General features: G+C 53.5%; 1 protein-coding gene across 3 annotated transcripts in view; it reads left to right on the top strand.

Annotated features, from left to right (window-relative positions):
- The first annotated feature begins 934 nt into the window (after positions 1-934).
- The window catches only part of LHX2 (LIM homeobox 2), a 31,012-nt gene continuing 13,142 nt past the window's right edge, over positions 935-18,804 (top strand). The window contains exons 1-3 of one of the 3 annotated variants that reach the window (XM_073224718.1): positions 935-1,055; positions 14,495-14,697; positions 15,556-15,983. In XM_073224718.1, coding sequence (XP_073080819.1) covers positions 14,498-14,697; positions 15,556-15,983 — 628 coding nt within the window. In that variant the 5' untranslated portion in view covers positions 935-1,055; positions 14,495-14,497. Of the gene's footprint in view, positions 1,056-12,135; positions 13,022-14,494; positions 14,698-15,555; positions 15,984-18,804 lie in introns of those variants that run through there. The other 2 variants (XM_017666177.3, XM_073224709.1) reach the window with 2 other exon arrangements.

Here is an 18,804-nt window from a genome sequence, read left to right as displayed (position 1 = left end):
CCACCTAGAGGGGCTTAATTCCCTTTTAGAGATAAGGAAACTGCAGCAGGAAGGGAGGAAGTTACTTATCCGAGGTTTCAGACGGGAAAATGGCTTAAGCCGGATTCTGGGGCTGCAGTTCCGAGGACGGATAGAGGGAGGGAAGCGAGTCTTCGGAGCAAAGGGAGAAAGGGGTGGAGAGGGAAGGTAGAAAGAAATGAGACAGGAGAAAATGGTGAGAGCGACCGGCAAGGGGGTACGACAGTGAGCATCAAGGATCGTAAGAGGAAAAGATGTGCTGCGAGCACGAGAGCTGGGGACACAGGGAGGGACCGAGAGAGGAGACGGAGAGTCGCGACAGGGACCGGGAGCGGAGAGAGACAGAGAGAGGCAGGCAGAGACGGACAGACGGAGCGGCGGGCGCCAGCGACAGTGACAGAGGGGGCGGGGCGGGCGGGGAGCGCGCGGACCGGGTGCGGGAGCGGGACGGCCCGCGGGCGGAGGCCGGGATGCGGCGCCGCGCCCCCGCCCCGCATGCGGCCCGGGCCGCCCCCAAGCCCGCCCCACGCCCGGCCGCACGCGTCCGCAGCCCAGCCCGGGACCCGCGGCCCGCGCCCACGAGGCTGGCGTCAGCCGGCAGCGCGTGGCCGGAGCCGAGCGGCGAGCGCCGCAGCGACGGTGGCAGTCCCGCGACTCGGCGGGCCCTGATTGATTTGTCAGCCCAGGCGACCGAACAGCCCCTCTGATCCGCGCTCCCGCTCCTCGGCTTCTCGGCGCGGGGCCTCCCTCCCCGCGCCTCGCCGGGCATCCGGGCCGGTCCCCTGGACTGCAGGACGCCCGCCCCCCGGAACCCCTCCCCGGCCCCCCACACTTCGCACCTCCTCCGGCTCGGCCGGGCTCGCCCGCAGGCCCTGGGGCTGCCCACGGCCCCCTCGCCCCCGCCGGGCACCGTGCCAGCCCCCCCAGCCCTCACCCTGACGCTCCCCCGCAGCCCTGCGCCCCCGCCCCCCGCCCCCCTGCCCGGGCCCGGGGCTGCCCGCAGAGCCGGTCGCACCCGCTGCGGAGGACTCGGGAAGGTAAGCAGGCGCCGCGACTCTCCGGGAGGGGCCGCGGGGCTGCGCGGGCGCGCGGACAGCGGCGCGGCGGGTACCCGCGGACCCGGGCCACGGATGCCCCTGCCACCCAGCCGGGGCCCCGCGGGAGCCCCGCCGGGGAGGGCGGGCTTCGGGCGAGCTGGAACTGCACCGGGGGACGGGGCTGGTGTTGGGTGAGGTAGTGACCCGCCTTTCTGTCCTGGGACTAGCGGGGTCTCGCTCCCAGGTAGAGATCTCTGCCCATACCTTTGATCTTTAAGGAATTCTCTTCCGCTCTTGCCTTCACCTCTGAGTCTCTAAAAATTAATAGGACCATTTTGCTGTCTTTTTTGAGGCATCACCTCTTTTCCCGTGTCTTTCTCAGGCAGCAGTCTCTTCTGATTTCTTTCCCCAATTAAGCATTTTGTCTCCCTGCCCCAGTTTAGAAGAATTTTCTTCCTCTTTCTCACTCCCCAATTTGGAAGGAAATTCTTTCTCCTCACTTTACAACCATCCTCTCTCTCACTCTCTCATTTTGAAGGCTAGACCCCCTTCTCTGTCACCCTTTTACACCACTTAATTCTGAGTGTGCAGATGGCGGTGGAACTTGTGCTTTTCTGGTTCAGGGACCAGTTACGGGGATTCTTCACCCAAAGCGAGGTCCCGGCCATCCATGTTAGCCTCTGTGCAAAAAGCAACTGCCCAGGTGGACAGGGTATTTGTTTCCAGGGAGCAGGAGGGAAGACTCTCCCCACCCCCGGAAACAAAGACTGGAGGCCCACTGAGACTGTCCCATCCTCTTCCAAGGCTGAAGAATCCCAGCTTCTGGGCTGAGGGGCCACATGGGAGCTTCCCACCCCCACCCCTTTAACTTTAAAATAGTTTAATGAACGCAGAGAGAGAAATCATTTTTTCCTCTCTTTTCTGAGTGGTGAGCAGTCTACAAAGAGAAAGGGGAAAGAAGGGAAAGAGCTTTAACTCTGATCCCCGCAATTAGTTCCCTGGGACTGGGGGGGTGGGGCAGCCCGGGAGCCTCGGTTCTTCAGATACAAAAGCATTTAGATCGCTTTAGACCGGTTAATCCTGAGTCTGGCTCGGGTCTCTTTTGTTTCCCAACTCCATTGTGGGTTTTGTGCAGTTTCTCTCTGTTCGTGTGATTGACTAGCCAATGGATGGTAATTATCCAAATGTCCCCTCTGTCCTTTGACTGACTTCTCCGTATTATGGGCAACTGTCATGCATTCTGTCATTCCATATCATATTACACGTATTATCATATGAAGTCTCTTTCCCCTCCTCCATATAAAGGAAGGATCCTCAGTCCAGATGCTGCTGCTTTTAGAAGGAAGGGCCCCGAGAAAATTGTCCTGGGCATGGTTCAGAATACAGAGCAGAAGACTCCCAAAATGGGAGGTTCTGCAGGTAATTTGCTTTGCTGGATAAGAGGGTGGGGGTGGTTTCTGGGGTTGGGGTTAGAAAGATTGTTCTGGGGGCTTGGAGCAGGCTTGCCAGCTGGTATTCCTCTTGGAACGGTTTGGATGGATCCAGCATACCTTACAGAGAAACTTAGAAGCAGCCTTTTGACCCCAGAATACCCAAAAAGTCTGTGAGGCCAGATCCTTTTTGGGGTACTGGAGCTCATAGGCATGTGCTCAGGACATTAGCCCTTAAATTCTCAAAATATACCTCTTCTACCTGTGGCCCTTCAAAGGACAAATGCTTTGGACTCTTGTCCCCATTTTCTACCAAGCAGACTGGGGATGGAGGAACCAGCCATGTCTATTTTACCACCCCCCTCCCCCAACTAGCTGATGTTAAACCTCTGTTAAAGGGATAAGCTTTTCCAGTGATGCTTTTGCACAGATAAACTTAGTGCCCCTTGGTGCAATTGTGCGTGCCATCACTTAAGAGGAAGGCAGGATTTATAACAAGGAGGCTTTGCAGACAGAGACTCTGGGGTCCTCTGAATCTGTGGGCAGGACTAGCCTTTCTTCTGCTAAAATGGGAAAAAAGTGTTTTATTATTGCAATGGATATGAAGTGCCTCCCAGATGTACAGCCTCGCAGTTAATTACCTTGTTCTTCATCAAATATATGAGCAATAAATTCTCCAAAAGGGAGGTGTGTGTGTGTGTGTGTGTGTGTGTGTGTGTGTGTGTGTGTGTGTGTGTGTGTAAATAGATGGATAGATTAATGCAGGAGAGAGAGAAACTCACATTCTCTTTAAGACCACAGAAAAAGACAGGCTATTTTATGGGAAGCTTGATATACTGTGCAGCAAGATGCTTTGAATTTTTTTGATGATCAAATATACATGATCAAGCTGAGCATGTTAGGGTTTGAGGTGCACAGTCAATGGCCATTGATCAAGCTGTTAAGTATTTTTGCTCAGTTTTATAAATACAGAGAGATCCCAGATGATTTAAAGAATTGGATAGTTAAGAAAATGGTATTCTACATTTCACTGGAAAAGGAGAACTGGCTGATCAATTACAAAAAACACAAATCATTATTTCCAACTACTGCCCACGGGCTCCAGTACCTTAGAAAATGTGAACTTCATTTGCAGGGGTGTTCCTGAATAGAGTAAAAATATTCTAAGTAGTTTTTTGGGAGTTTGTCTAAAACAGTCACTTTACTTGAGCCTTTTTCACAGGCTGGGAGTTTACTTCTCTGACTACAGACTGATGTGATGCTGAAGAGATGGTGAGGGTGTCAATTCTGGGATTGGGATCTAAGGTCCTTAAAACCCTCTGGTTAGGAACAGGGTGAACTGGCCACATGGCCTTTCCCAATTAACTGATTTCTCACTGATCTAAAGATCTATTTAGAAAGGTGTGGGAAGGAGTTGGGGATGGAGATTTAAAGATAACCTCTAATTGGTCTGAAAAAATTCAGTGGACACCTAGAAAACCTTTCTGTATTGCTCTGTCATTCTTTCTCTCCTCTCCTTCCTGTCTCTTATTCTCATTTGCCTTCTAGAAATTAAAAGTTGACTTTGAAAGGAGGGGGCAATGAGAAGCAGTTGGAAAGGGGGAGGAGAGAAAACGAACTTTTAATTCTTTTTTTATTGTGTTGCATGGCAATCTTATTTGTAATCATCCAATTAGCTATTTTGTAGAAGCATCATGTTCAAGAAAAATCAGTGCTCACCCAGACTAGTGAAATTTAAGCATACAGACATTTGTAGTTATGTTTTGGTTTTAAATCTTAAAAAGACAGTGTGAATTTTAGATTTTTCTATCTGCAGAAAAATCTTCCCCAACTAAGAGTCCCTCACTGGGGGAGCTCAGGCATTCCTATTGATAAACCCTCCCTGAAAATGGAACTGAAATTGACATGCCTCAAAAAAGTTGATCCACCTAGAAATAGATGAATCAGTCCTGATTGGGTGGACATGCCCTTTCACCTCATTGTGTCTGACCTATCACTTAATTAATCTCTCCCAGATGCAGAGCTGTTGACAATGCCAAAGATAAGCAGTATTTTGAACAAAGCAGGAAGCTTTTTAAAGAACAAGACGAGGTTCGAGGCTCTTAAAAATGTGTAAATCATCAGCATTTAGATGGGAGTTTGTTGTAACAGAGCTGGAGCTCAGAGATGGTCCCACCTTTGCAAAAAAAAAAAAAACTTTCTGTGCTTTTCTTTAACCACTGATATCTATCTGCATTCATTTTTTGCTTTTCTTCTCGCTGTTCCTGGTTCCCTTCTATCACTCCTCTCTGGATTCAGACTATCATGGCTAGTTTACTGAAAATTGTGCTCTGCTTCCCAGCCTTGTCTCTGGCTCTTCAAATTCTTTTTTATAACATTAGGGCTATTGAGGTGGTCAGCTTCGAAGGCTTTGGGTGACAAAATATTGACTGCATGTGCTATTACTTTATGAAGGAGGACATTTGTGCAAGAGGCACCTTGGTGACATACAGGGAATAGTTCATTAATTAAAAGACTTGCTAATTGCTGCTTGAATTACTGTACAGAGAGGATGAAATGAGTTTGTAAAGATGACAATTGGGGGAATACAATTTTTTTTGCTTGAAACATTTTTATAAATAAGTCCTAGAAAATGTGTTGCTTTTACTCATGCCTCTATCGTTATCTATTCAATTGAGCTTCAATTAATGATAATATATGGTCCGGGATCCTTAGCTGGGCTGACTGATGGAAGACGAGCTTTGTTGAATTTGGTGCAGGTGGCACTGTTTAATAAGCACAGGAAAGAGTGAATAATGTAGTGCTTGCAAAGAGAAGTAAATGCAAAATATATCGCTCTAATTATGGCAGCCCCCAGAAATGGAGATACAAGCTGAAATGGGCAACTGGCTGGGAAAATCCAAACGGAGCTGATTGTCCCTTGCCTTTTTTACTTTTGAGGACTGACATGGCAGCTTAAGAGTAAATTTGAGTGAGCTCATCTGACTCAACAAAAACACAAATTGAAAACCTGGATTTGATGACCTATCAGTGTTTGCCTTAACTATCTAAAATCCTTTACCAGATAGTAAAATTCAGCCCTAAAACAGGACCATCTGAACATTTTTTCCCACACAAGCTCATTATTACTAGTTTTCATGCTCTATTGCAGTGTCGGGAGATTTTTGTTTTGTTTTAATATTTTTATGCCTGAGAAAATGAGCCTATTGGAAATCAAAGTGTGAATACTTAAGCAAACAGAATTTCCCATATACCTCTGCAAGGGTCTGTAGTGATTTTCATTCATTCAGTGATAATCGATGGGACATTAGTTGTTTTAATTAATAGAAGAATAAAAATGTGGGGGCAGTGGTGGCATAAGGGGCTGGGCTTCAGATAAAGCATTATGTGGGAAATGACTGTTCCTCACCCAAAGAGACAATGCTAGCTTCCCAAATAGCAGTAGAAATTTGCTAATCATGGCAGTGGGAAGTTGGGCTGGGGAAGGGTTAAGGTCCTGCTGAAAGCACCAGAGGAGAGAGAGGTAGTGGCCAGGCTGAGCGTTTTCCCTCCCCTGCAATTTTACCATTCCCCTCAGACAAGTAGCGAGTCTTACATCACCTCATAGGAGAGGAACCTTCTTACATCGAAGGAAGGTGGAATTTATGCTAGGAGCCTATTAGGGTTTGTGATGGTAAAATAGTGCCAGCGGCTGGGAAGCCAAAATCAACATTCTTTAGCTTGGATTAGAAAAGGCTGGAGTTGAATATGTGTGGGCTTCGGGAACTGGGCTGAGAGAAGTCCTGGGTGTGCTAGATCCGGGGTGATCGGCACAGTAATGCCTCCAGCAAGTCTGCAGAGATGCTTGGCCTCTGAATGGGGAGACCCAGGGAGAAGGCAACCCCAGCATCGTTAGCTAAAAACCCCTCTTTTTTGTTTTGTGGGAATGTTCACCTAACCCACCCCCAGTCAATCAGAGATGGCTGGGCACTTATGTCGATTAGCATTTGTGAAGCTCATAAAAGGTTTATGAGGAAACCTTTGCTTAGAAATAGAGTTAAGGGGGTCCTGCTGTCAGAGATGGATAGCAGAGATCCCTTTGAACGAAGAAAGACTGTGGTAGAAACATTTTCTGGTCTCAAGTGCATGTAGGCACAATACTTGTCAGCTAGTCAAGAGTTCAGCCACTTCTACCCCCATCCCCACTTTTCCCCTACAAAATCTTCCTGATTCTCCTTTCAGCAAAATGTGGCTCCCTGTGTAAGGAAATTTATTGCTGTTATTTGTGCTTCGACCTAAAAGACAGCCAGATTAGCAAAATTGCCCTTCTAGGGCTGGGTAGTATTCTGGGTTAGAGTGAAAAGAAATTACCCCCAAAGAATGGCTATAGTTACACCAGCTGAAAAAAAAGACATCTTGTTGAAATATTTACTTTTTTTTTTAACTTCCAGGGAAATTCACATCTTTGAATGGAAATTGGTAGGTAGAGATGCAATTAGCTATTGAATATTTTGTTATAATTGTTCTTTAGAATAATCTGATCTGACAGATTTACATTGTTAACAATGTGATTTAAGCAGGACCCAGATACAAACTTTCCCCACCTTAATCAATAGTGGTAAATCGTTTAGTTGAAGTGAACAATCTCTGACCTAGTATTCATATTTCTTTTACCCATTCCCTGTAATAAAATTGAACATTTTGTCACCACTTTGAGAAACACTGCCAAACACCTTAAAACACATGTCACATGCCATCAGCCCCTCATTTCCCTCCTCCGGGAATTTCTACATCTGGAAGCATAATCACAGATAAAAACCTTGACAAAATCGCATCTGAGCATATTTCTCTCTGCAGCCCTTACCTTCTTATAACATTTAATACAATATTAATACCTGCTACTGAAAGGCAGGAGGGAGGAAAAGGGCTGCCAACCTCCACCCTGATGCATCATGTTCAAACCTGAAATTCACACTCCATGTTTCATATTAAGTTCAGTGCTTTAACAGGGCCCTAGAGAGAGACCCCTGTGTAGTTCCCCAACCTGCTCATCTGATGCCCAGGGAGGTGGTCTCAGAATTGGTTAGATCACTGTAGGGAGAAGAAGAGAAGGAATTGAGCTTCTTTCTGCTTGAGATGGGCCAAGACATTTATGTATCCACAGACATGGGGTTCTTATCTGAAATAAGGTCCCTCTAATTTGTACTGTTCATAGTGGGAACCAGCAGATTTTCTGTAAGATGTGCCTAAGGCAGTGAGCTGATTTCATAAGAGGTAGCCATGCCTGAGCTGATTTGCTGCTGACTGACAGCCTCTCACATCAATATAACCCATCCCCACCCCACCTCAGCTAAAGGAGGCTCACAGGTCTGAGCAGTGGGGTTCCTTGGAAGACCAGATTCTTCTGCCATCCCTGTGACTCAGCCTCATCTTTTCTGGGAGAAGTCCACAACCCCACATTCCTCCACAGTGGCAAGGACTCACCATTCCTGTGCTATCCAAACAAGAGATGGGTTAGACAGAAAGGAAAAGTGCAAGAAGCGTAGGCCACTGGGGGTTCCTGGGGGCAGGTGCGATACTCTAAAAGTGAACTTTCATATATTGATGGCTTTGTACAGGTAGGTCCCTGCCATTCTTTAACCAGAATTAGGGTCAAGACAGACCATAGCAATCCCAGGGAACCCTAAAGCAATGCTCCCTCCCATTTAAAAATGTAAACCTCTAGGCTTCTGGAACAAGTAACCAGCACATCTAGTAGCAGTCTCAGTGTAGAGGGACACAAACACGCACACACACACTTCCCTAAACAAGGCACACTTTGGTGAGCAAGGAGTATAATTTGCTCAGTGGTGCAACCCAAAGAACAGGGGACATTACACTTTACTCTCGGAACGGAGGAGGCAACTGGCCCTGTAACTGCAGCCAACAGTTTTAAGAATAGTCCTTTCAGTTTCGAGGAAGAGAAGAAACGTTTGCCTCTTTCTTCTTTGCAGTTATCCCACAGGCTTCCCTGCCCCAAACCCCAACACCATTCTCATAGTTTCAGGTCATTCATTAGCAGTGCCCAAAGGGGGACCCCAGGCTGGCAAGTCTGGGGCTGAGGAAGGTGGCTTCCCCTGCCTGGAGTCCTTCCCTGGTGACTCCCAAATCCGGCGTCTTCTCTGCCTGCCTCTCCCACTGGGCAGACTCGGAGAGGCTGCAAAAATCTGGGCGCCCGCTCGCTCGCTTGTCAAGAAGCAAACTGTCTTCACATACTCCAAGAGCAACATCCCTGCCTAGGAAGAGGAAGGAAGAGGCAAAATAAATAAAACCAGTTAATGTTGTAGTTAACTTGCAAATCAAGTAAATCTGTTGGTGCCGTATTTGAGAAATAAACCATCAGAGCGTCACAGCAAACACACACTTCTGAACGTCTTCATTTTGATTTAATGGTATATCAGCGTCAACTATCGCTTCCTCTGCTGGTACACACGGCCTGATGCCGCAGGAGGAGGGTGCCCATGTTTATCACCGAGTGAGATGACTAATTACACCTTGTCAATCACCGGCTATGAAGACATAAAACCAGCGCGCACAATGAAGTAGTTGCCTGCAGCGTCAATTAGTTGGCAATTCGGAGGTTATTGCGTGGCCCTGCTTTGGCCGACTCTAATAACGGGACAGAGCGCCGGGAACAGTGCACTGATCAATCACCCTCCTTCCGCGGCTCCAGCCCCCTCTTCCTCCGCGCGGCCCGGCCTCACTTTCTCTGGGCGGCATGTGTTTCCTCCCTCCGCGGCCCCGGCCTAGTGGCGCCGGCAGCCCCGGGAAGTTTGCGCGCGGCAGCTCCGCAGCCGGCAGCCGGGAGCCCCGCAGCCTTCGGGGAGCGCCGGGGCTGGTGGCCCCTTTGTTGGAAGAGGCGTGGAGGGATTGCTTTTGTTCTGAGTTAGTCACGGTGGCCGGCTGGAGGCTGCTGCCTCATTATGCGCCGGGTCTGCTCGTCTGCGAGGAAGCAGATGGTGGGGGAGGTAGGCAGCGGCGAGAGTAGCCAGACCTGAATTCCGTTCACCTGTCACCTCCCACAAAAGGCAGGTTCAAGGGACTCAGGGATTCTTCTCCCCTATCTGGGGGAGGGGCGTCGAGGGGCTCTTGTTTCCGGCGCCTGCCAAGATTCCATTTACCTGCGGGTGCCTGCTCCCCCCAACCGCCTACCTTCCTCTCGGCGGCAGCTTCTCGCGCACCGTGTAAATGTCACTCACGTGTCAAGATATGTGTTTACAGCCTGTTCCTTTCCTTGTTTAGTCTCCACGGACAGGGCTCAGTGGTTGTGAGACGTCCCCCGCCGCTGGCGGAGATTAGCAAAGTTACTGGTCTCTGAACCCGGGGTCGGGCACCCAGATCCCGCCCTGCGGCGGAAGACGCGTTTGAGCCTCCTGCAGACCCGAGGGAGTCCCAGCCTGACACGGAGGGATAAATAGGCGGGCGCACCCGGCGGGAGACCTGAATGCTAGGGAATTTGGGGTCTGTCGGCGATGGGTGTGGCTGCTGATCAGAGAGGTGGCGACGAAATCGTGTGCTCACGTATACGGGTGGAGTGAAGAGACGCAGGGTGTTTCCACGTTTCTTGGGACGCGGCAAGAGTTACCAAGTGCTCCTTCCCCCCACACCCCAGCTACGGCAGCCCGTTCGAGTTCTCGAAAACGTTATTGCATCCGGCCATGGACAATGCCTAGCTGCTCCTGTGTTGTTACAGTATTTTTTTTCTATCCCTTAAGCGACCTCCAAATGAAGCTCGGTAACTCCCAGATTAGATTTTCATTCCCTACTTTCTTTGTAGGGAAGCGCCCCAGATGAGTCAGTAAAACATACTTGTGTATACGTGTAGGCGTCCTTGTGCTTGGGAGCCGGCGGTGTGCAGGCGCCAGTGCACACACGCTCCTGCGCGTCTTGGAGTTTATGGTCCTTCCATCGCGTTGGGGCATCTGTGCGTGTGCAGTATGCACACAAATACCTGTAACTTAATTTTTCCAATATGCAAAGCATAACCTCCTAGCAGTGCATTCAGTAGGTAGAATTGTCTGAGCATGCAATTGTACTTAAAAGGTGCCATCCCGCTTAACAGATACATTTTCCTGCCTGGCCCTGGACACTTACATTCGATAGTCATGTGTAGACTCTAGCTCTACATTCCTGCTGGTCATATTTTTGCCAACACTGATGAACATGGGTGTTTGTACACATGAACAAGAGCGCATATGATTGGGCATTCCAAGCACACTTATATTTATGTCTGAAAGTTATGTATGGTATGTGTAAAGTATGATTTTGTGCTGCCTCAACTCTGTGCCCTGTAAGATAAATTACATAGGCTAGCCTTTTACCTCCTCCTGGCAAGCAAATCTCTTCAGACTGACCAGCCTGGAGAGCGGACCCAGGAGATGGAACTCAGTAACTGACTCGTTCATTCGGTTTTTTCTCTATTACTTTCTATTTACTAAATCCAGCTTCACCACCCACCTGGGTTTCGCCTTCCAGTTCCCAGGAGACTCTAGGTTGAGCCTGAAGTCTGGGGACTGGCAGTGGCAGTTGGGATTTACCGGGCAGGCCGGGTTGTTGGTCCTCAAAAGGGTACAACCAGGTGGCAGGATGGATGCCTGTCAATAGCTGCTGGGTCTGTGGCATGATGCAACCAGAGAGAGGGCAGAGAATTGCGGTGGTCTTTTAAGATCTCTATCTCTATGATGCCTAATGTATCTCAGGGTGGAAAAGTTTTTAGTGGGAGAAATGGTGACGGAAAAAAGGGAACGATGAAAATCTTCTTAGTGCCTACTAAGTTCCAGGCATTTTACCACATCCATGTGGACAGGACCTTCTTGTACCCCATCCACCGAAAGGATTAGAAACAGGCTAAGGCAAGTTAAGTCACTTGCCTAAGGTTACTTTGCAGGTAAATGGCAGAACTAGAATTCGAACCCATGCCGTTCCTAGTTCCTAAAGCCGAGGTCGCATCCACTCTTCGAGGCTGGAGAGAAACCAGGAAGAGTGAAAGGCGCTATGCACTGGGCCATAATATGGGCCCTGGCTTGCCTGGAGAGAGGAGTGCTGGCTGGCCCGCTCCCGGGGAGTCACAACTCCCGTCGGCTCTAGTCTCTCGGGCTCAGCCGGATCCCCGGAGGCTTGTGCAGCCGCCCTATGCCCACGGCGCGAAGCCAGGGCGGAAGGCCGAACTCGGTAGGAAGCAGCCAAAGGCTTCTGAAGCTCTGTCCCAGGCCTGTCTTCCCAGGCCTCCCCAGCCGGTGCCCGAGGTGAAGGCCCTGGGCCGTGGGGAGACAGGAATGAGAACTCCTCAAGCACCCTCCGGCTGCGCCTTCTCAGGATGGAGATGGCGGGGAGAAGGGTTTAATTTTCCTTTCCGAAGAATAGCAGGAAACTGTTCGTGGCTTAAAAACTCCAAACCCCGCGCGCGCCCTCCTCCCTCTCTGGTGCCCCCTCCCTCCAGCCTCGCCCACCAGCTCCCACCATCCCTGCGCTCCTCTCCTCCGGCTTCCCCCCCCCCCCCATCTCGGCCCTCCCGCCTTCCCGGAGCACGCGCTGCCAGGACCCGGGGTGCCGCGCGGCCAATGGCGCGGCGGCAGGACGTGATGTCAGGCGCGGCTGTAGAAAAGGCGCGGACGCTTGGCTGGCGCGGACTGCAGAGCCGGGGCTGGGCTCGGCGCGCTCTGGGAGAGCCTTGCGCGCTGCTGGGCCCTCGGCCGGCGGCTCCACCTCCCCCTCTGCTCCTCCTCCTTTTTCCCTCCTCCTCCTCCTCCACCTACTCCTCCTTCTCCTCCACCTCCTCCTCCTTCTCCTCCTCCTCCTCTTCCTCCTCCTCCTCTTCAATTCTCCCGGTGTCTCGGCCCCGCTCGCTGGCTTCGGAAAAACCCCCACTCCATTCGCCGACCCTGCGCCAAAGCGGGTCGCCTTGGGCAGGGGGCGCACCCGAGGGAGGGGAGAGGTACAGGCAGCTGGGCCGCCGCGGGCACCTAGCCGCTCCCCGGTGAGCCCCGGCCGCAGCCGTCGCCGCCCCGGGCAGAGTTTGCGTTTCTGCTTTGCGCCCGGGGCGCCGAAGCCGGGCAGGCGATGCCCGCGGCGTGAAGGCGCCCTCGGAGGGCGCCGACCTCTACCCTCGTCTCCCACCCCCTCACTTCCCCCCGCCCCGTGCCCTCGTGACCCTGGCTTTGGCGCCGCCGCCCAGGCGCCCCGCGATGTAGCTGCCCCCGCGCCTCGGCGGGAGGCGTCCTGGCCCGCGGGCGCCCGGGGCCCGGAGCCCGGCCTGGAGGCGCAGCCGAGCTCGGGCGGGGCCGGGGCCGCGGTGGCGATGCACCGGGTCCGTTAGCGCTGGGAGCGCCAGGCAGCTGAGGCGGGGGGCAAACCCTCCCGCGGAGGAGCCGCGCCCCCGGCCCCGCCAGTCCCGCCGCGATGCTGTTCCACAGTCTGTCGGGCCCTGAGGTGCACGGGGTCATCGACGAGATGGACCGTAGGGCCAAGAGCGAGGCTCCCGCCATCAGCTCCGCCATCGACCGCGGCGACACCGAGACGGTAGGCGCACGGCTGCGGGGTCGGGGCTGAAAGCTGGGGCCGGGTCGGTCTGCGCCTCTTCCCTCCGAAGTTTGGGGGCACTTTGGCAAGCGCCCTTCGTGCCGCACGGGACTGGGTGCTGGGCATCTGCGGACAGGATGCAAGGCCCGTAGCTCCCGGCTCGGGGGAAACCCGGCTGCTGGGGTGGAGGAGGGAAACAAGGTCGAAACCGAAATATAAGACCCTGAGGGTAGAAAATAATATTTCTCCCTAAGTGGGGGCGAAGTCCTACCCGAGGGTCGGGATGGCCCTCTTCTCACTTCACCGGGTCCTTTGGGCGCCAGCTCCGCGCCCTCCACCGCCAGGCTCTAGCTGCTGGAGGCGCCGCCTGCGGCGCGGCGAAGAGCGAACCGCACTGGTGTCCCAGCCGGCTTGGGCAGCTCCCCGCCTCCCGGCAGGCAGGGTTCTCTCCCCAGCGCAATGCCGGTGGTCGAAGTCTTCCGGGCCAGCGCTTTTCGTTGATCGCGTGCCTGGTCTTCTGGCCCGCTGGACTTGGCCAGGCCAGGGCTGGGAGTTCAGGCTCGGGCCTGGCTCTCTTGGAAGGAAAGTTCATTCGGATCCACACACCTGGTCCAAAAAGCCAGTTCCTTGTCTCAGACTTCCCCGGGGCCAGACTAGCAGGCACAGTCCAAGAAGAGCCTAGAAGTGACCTTTGAAGGCCAGGGAGGTGGGTGACCCGGGAAGCCTCTTTGCTAGATAAGTAAGAGCAGCAGCCTCGGGCTTCTGAGCTCTTCCTCCAGGGTTAAACCTTGTTAGCCTCAATTCCATCAGGCGAAGATTCGGATTGGACCTGTCTTGTACTCAGAGACTTTGAGGGTGCCTCTGTACCCCACTCACCATCTCCCAGGACCCAAGAGGATCTCAGCCAGTGTCGCGGAGGTGGTGGAGGGGCAGAGATTTCAAGAATTGCCCTGGCCTAAACCTCTGACTTTACGATCCAGAGATCACTAGGGCTGGGGGCCAGAAACTCTGCTGGGTCTCTGGAGAGGAGTCTGTGTAGAGAGTGGCTATTAATGATCATTTACCCCTTTATCTGGGGGCCCAGCCAAGTGGCTCCTTTAGGAAACAGTTTGGGGGAAGTGTTTGGAGGGCTTGACTGGAGTAGCCACTGCTGCCTCAGTCCCCAAACACAGCCTGAGCCCATCTGGGAAAAGGGCAGAGGGGACAGGAAGGGGAAAAGTAAGGAGGGAGATTGATCCTAGCAGTCAGACCTCGAAGAGTGGCTACTGTGGGCTGCATGGGCAGGCCTGGGTTCTGAGCCTCCTGGATGTGGTCCTATTGGGGTGGAGGAAGCACACTGTATACCCTGATGGACCCTTCCATGTTTCGGGCTGGCCAGAACCATGGAGGGAGCTGTGGGTGCCTGTTTTCCCATGGCGGCTGGGTTGCAGGCTGACACAGGCGCTGCCGTCTGCTGCCTCACTCCCTCTGCAGACCATGCCATCCATCAGCAGTGACCGGGCTGCGCTGTGCGCTGGCTGCGGGGGCAAGATATCGGACCGCTACTACTTGCTGGCGGTGGACAAGCAGTGGCACATGCGCTGCCTCAAGTGCTGCGAGTGCAAGCTCAACCTGGAGTCGGAACTCACCTGTTTCAGCAAGGATGGAAGCATTTACTGCAAGGAAGACTACTACAGGTACTCCCCCCAACAACCACCTTGAGACCCACTGCCCCTCAGGACCTCTCCTCTCAAACACAATCTTGCCCAGTTTTTTTTCCCTCCAGGCCCAAGGGAGTGTTGTCTACCTAGGTCCCCCTTCTCCAAGACAGTACAAATTGCGTGACAGCCTTTTAAAAAGGCAATTTGAGGGAACTCATGGAAAGGTCTGTGAAGTATAGGGACCCAGAGAAAAGCAGAAACTGCTTTGACAATAAATAAGCTTGGGTTGGGGGGTCCTTGTCGCTCTCTCTCCCTTTGAAGTTTTGTGGGTCAGCCAGAGGGAACAGAAACAGGCAACGCCAAACCCAGGCAGCCTGGGCTAGTGTGGAACAAAATTGGAGGGAGAGCTAGAAGATCAAAATGGGTGCATTTCCAGGTCTTTCCTGGAGATGAGAGTGAAAGCTGGCCAGGATCAAAGAACTGGAATCGCTAACAGTCTCCAAGATCATTGTTTTTCCTCTCCGTGGTTTAGGGTTAGGGCCTGTTCATATTCTCTTTCTCTCCCCCTCTCTCCCTGTCTGTGTTTCTTCCAAATTAGAAATGTCTGTAGGATTCCCAGGTGCTGGCAGAGAGGCCAGCAGTAAAGGGTAAGTGGGGAGCTTCTCCCCCATTCCCAAGCAACTTTGAGTAGAGTAGATACCTTTGTAGGCATGAAAATGGCTAAAGGAAACTATATTTCAGGGAAGGACCAGACCTGGGCCAAGATCGAGGTCCTTCTTTTCCCATCCTCCAAGTTTGAGACCAGTTGCTCAGCTTGAGGACATTTTCCCTCCGTGACAGCAGCGGCACCTGGAGGAGGGATGTGGGGGGTATCCAACCCGTGTGTCCCCACAGTTCCTCCCTCGATGGTCCCTACAGGAGGTTCTCGGTGCAGCGCTGCGCCCGCTGCCACCTGGGCATCTCCGCCTCGGAGATGGTGATGCGAGCTCGGGACTTGGTTTATCACCTCAACTGCTTCACGTGCACCACGTGTAACAAGATGCTGACCACGGGTGACCATTTTGGCATGAAGGACAGCCTGGTCTACTGCCGCTTGCACTTCGAGGCGCTGCTGCAGGGCGAGTACCCCGCTCACTTCAACCACGCTGATGTGGCGGCAGCCGCAGCTGCAGCTGCCGCAGCCAAGAGTGCGGGGCTGGGCGCAGCCGGGGCCAACCCTCTGGGTCTTCCCTACTACAATGGTGTGGGCACAGTGCAGAAGGGGAGGCCGAGAAAGCGCAAGAGCCCGGGTCCTGGGGCAGATCTGGCGGCCTACAATGCTGGTGAGTGCAAGGCGCCCCGAGCGCCCCTGTTGGGTTGGGGGAAAGTGCGTGGTGTCGACTGGGTGGACCAGAGTGAACTTAAGTGTGATAGAAATACACGGCATCCTGGGTACTCCAGCCCTTAGCCTCCCCAGCCCACAGCACCATACAACCTGGCATAAGGGACATTAGACCCGCTTGGCTCCAGCCCATGCGTCCTTGGCTGGAGCAGGAGGAGAGGGTTCATTAGTGTCTTGCTACTCTTGGTGCAGGGTCTCATGGCTGGGAAATTTCTTGGAGGTGACTTTTTGGTTTGAGCCTTTCCCCCACTTCGCTGGGCAGAAAGTGAAAGGACAGACAAAAAGCAAGGTGCAGCGTACACCAACCAGGCTCTGAGGTGATGCAGCAGAGGGTGGCGACCTGGCGCGATGGATGAGTGAGGCAGGGCGGCGGGGGTCCCAAGAGAAAGGACTGGTGGTGGCTGGGGGCACGGAGCTCTGTCTGGCTTGACACCTGGTCCTGTGAAATGTCCCGAGGGCGGCAGCCTCGGGAAACTTGGGCCCAGGAGCCTTTTGAGCAAGGGCAGGCCGTTGTGCCCGCTCTGATCCTTATGCTCCTCCGGGGCTCGGTTTTCCCCGAGCTTCTTTCTTCGAGTTCCGGGCTCCAACGGTGCGCCCGGAGGATAGCCGCGATCCTCGGGAGCCGGTGCGGGGCGACAGACTGGAGTAGGCCTGGCTTCGCATCGGGGTAGGGTGGAGGGCTCGTTTCGCATTTCCGGCATCTTTGAACCCCGGGCCCGTTCCTGGAGAGGTTCTGCGGGCTTTTGCGCCCCTCCCCGCCCAGGACAGTTGTGTAGGTTCTCGGGCCGGGCAAATTGAACCCCCAACATCTGCCTAGAGTCTGCACGGCCGGGAAAGCTTTATGACTCCCTGGGCTTCTGAACTAGATAGAGTTTATTTGCAATTATTTTCTTTCTTTCGTTTGCGACTGAATTGGATCTGGAGATTTTGTTTTCTTCCTCCTTTTCCCCTTAGTCTAACGCACAAGTGGAAACAAAACAAAACAAAACAAAACAAAACAAAACAAAACAAACCCAAGACTACACGGAGAGAGCAGCGGTTAGGGAATAAGTCAGGGTTATTTTGATCCTTAAAAATCCGAGCCGACTGGGAAGGAAAAAGGGAGGGGGGTGCATGTGGGAGGGTCGCCTGTTCGCCCTAACGAAGTTGCTTGTCGGAAGATCGTGGGGAGTGTGTGTTTCAGTGGCGGAGCTGGGAGGAAAATGCAGCCCCCAGTCTGGTAAGATGGTGAGGTGCCGGCAAGCAGGCCCGCCGACGTGGATTAAAAATTTGTTGAAGGTTCTACGAAAGATCCCGCTCTCCAAAACTTCCATCCCTCATCTCCCATCTCCCTGAAAATGGGCTACACCGAGTCCAGGCCAGGTCCCCCCAAACAAAGCCGCATGTATTTATCAAGGGGGGGATCGGCCCTCAGTAGGAAGTAGCGGGCGGCTGGGCCACAGGGCGCCTGGTGGGTGGGGAGCGGAATTGCGTTTTCTTCGCACGCAGGAAGACAACTGGGTTTGGAATTGAGAGGTAGAAGGTACAGATATTTATTTGTGTTTTTGGCTGCTCCGCCGCCTTCCCTGGCGAGGTCGTGCCGCGCAGAGCAAGGAGATGTGGCTGCAGGCTGAGTTTCGGGGAGCTGGCGCTCCTACAAGACATTCCCCACTCATGCCTTGTCCCCGTTTTCTCTTTGAGCCCCCGACACACATTTTTTGTTTTTCTTTTGACTCTTCCAGCCACCCTTTCTCTGTGTCTGTCTCTGCGCCTGTCCCTCCGTTTGCCTGTTGCCGGCTCTTATTCTCTCTCCCGGCGCGCGCGCCTCTGGCCTTGGCCCGGGCTTCCTGTACTGGTTGAAACCAAGCTTGGCCGGTGCGGCTCGCTTATTCGGGGTTCCCGGGATCAGGCTGGGAAACGGGGTGGGAGAAGGCGCCTCTCTGGCAGCACTGGGTCCGGCCAGGCCTCCCCAGGCCTGTCTGCGGTCCTCCTCCCTCCCCTCCCAGCACTGGCAGGCGACAACTGGCCGCAGTATGAGCCGTAGGGCGGCTTCGACTGGAAAGAGGGGGCCGTGGAGGGTGCGACTGCGGTGGGGTGTACTGGCAGGAGTCTGTGTGAGTGTGCGTGCGTGTTTCCGATTGTGAGGACAGGAGCTTATTATATATATGACTGTCCCACACCCAGGAGTCCAGCCACACCAACCCCTTGCAAAGCCCATTGCTCTGGGGAGACAGTCTGGTCGAGGAGCGGGCACTTTATTACTGGACGGTGAGCTCAGGCAGAGCGGGGAGGGGCGCCATCGGTATGCCCAGCCCTGGGTTTAGGGAAGGCCAGCCAGAGCGGCGAGCTGCAGGGTCGGAAAGACCTTCCGGGGCGGTGGCAGCGCCCGCCCTCCTCTGGCCGCCCCTCGGGTCCGAGAGCGCAGCCCTAGTCCCAAAGAAGGAACCGAAACCTCCCCCAATCCAGAGCCTGGCGACGGCCGGGGGTGCCTACAAGAAGGCCAGAGAGAGAGGGGCCCGGGCCGTGCACTTTGCGCAGGGGTTTGCTCGCCACGGCCGCGGGCGTAGCACGGACCGGCCGGACGCCGGAGCCTCTCCCAGCCCCAGCTTTTTGTGTGTGTGTGCCTGGCGGCGTAATTACTGATTTCATTCCAATCCATTATTTAGACAATTGAACCTACAATCTCGTCTTTAGTAAAATGAGGCGAAGTCAGATTTGATTACAGGTTCAGTCCCAGCGACAAGAGCTCGAAACCCGATGGGTTAATAACAGATCACGAGTAA

Source organism: Manis javanica, chromosome 2, assembly GCF_040802235.1.
Source record: "Manis javanica isolate MJ-LG chromosome 2, MJ_LKY, whole genome shotgun sequence".
NCBI lineage: Eukaryota > Metazoa > Chordata > Mammalia > Pholidota > Manidae > Manis > Manis javanica.
Note: the sequence above shows the minus strand (reverse complement) of the source record. Positions and strands in the feature narration are given on the sequence as shown.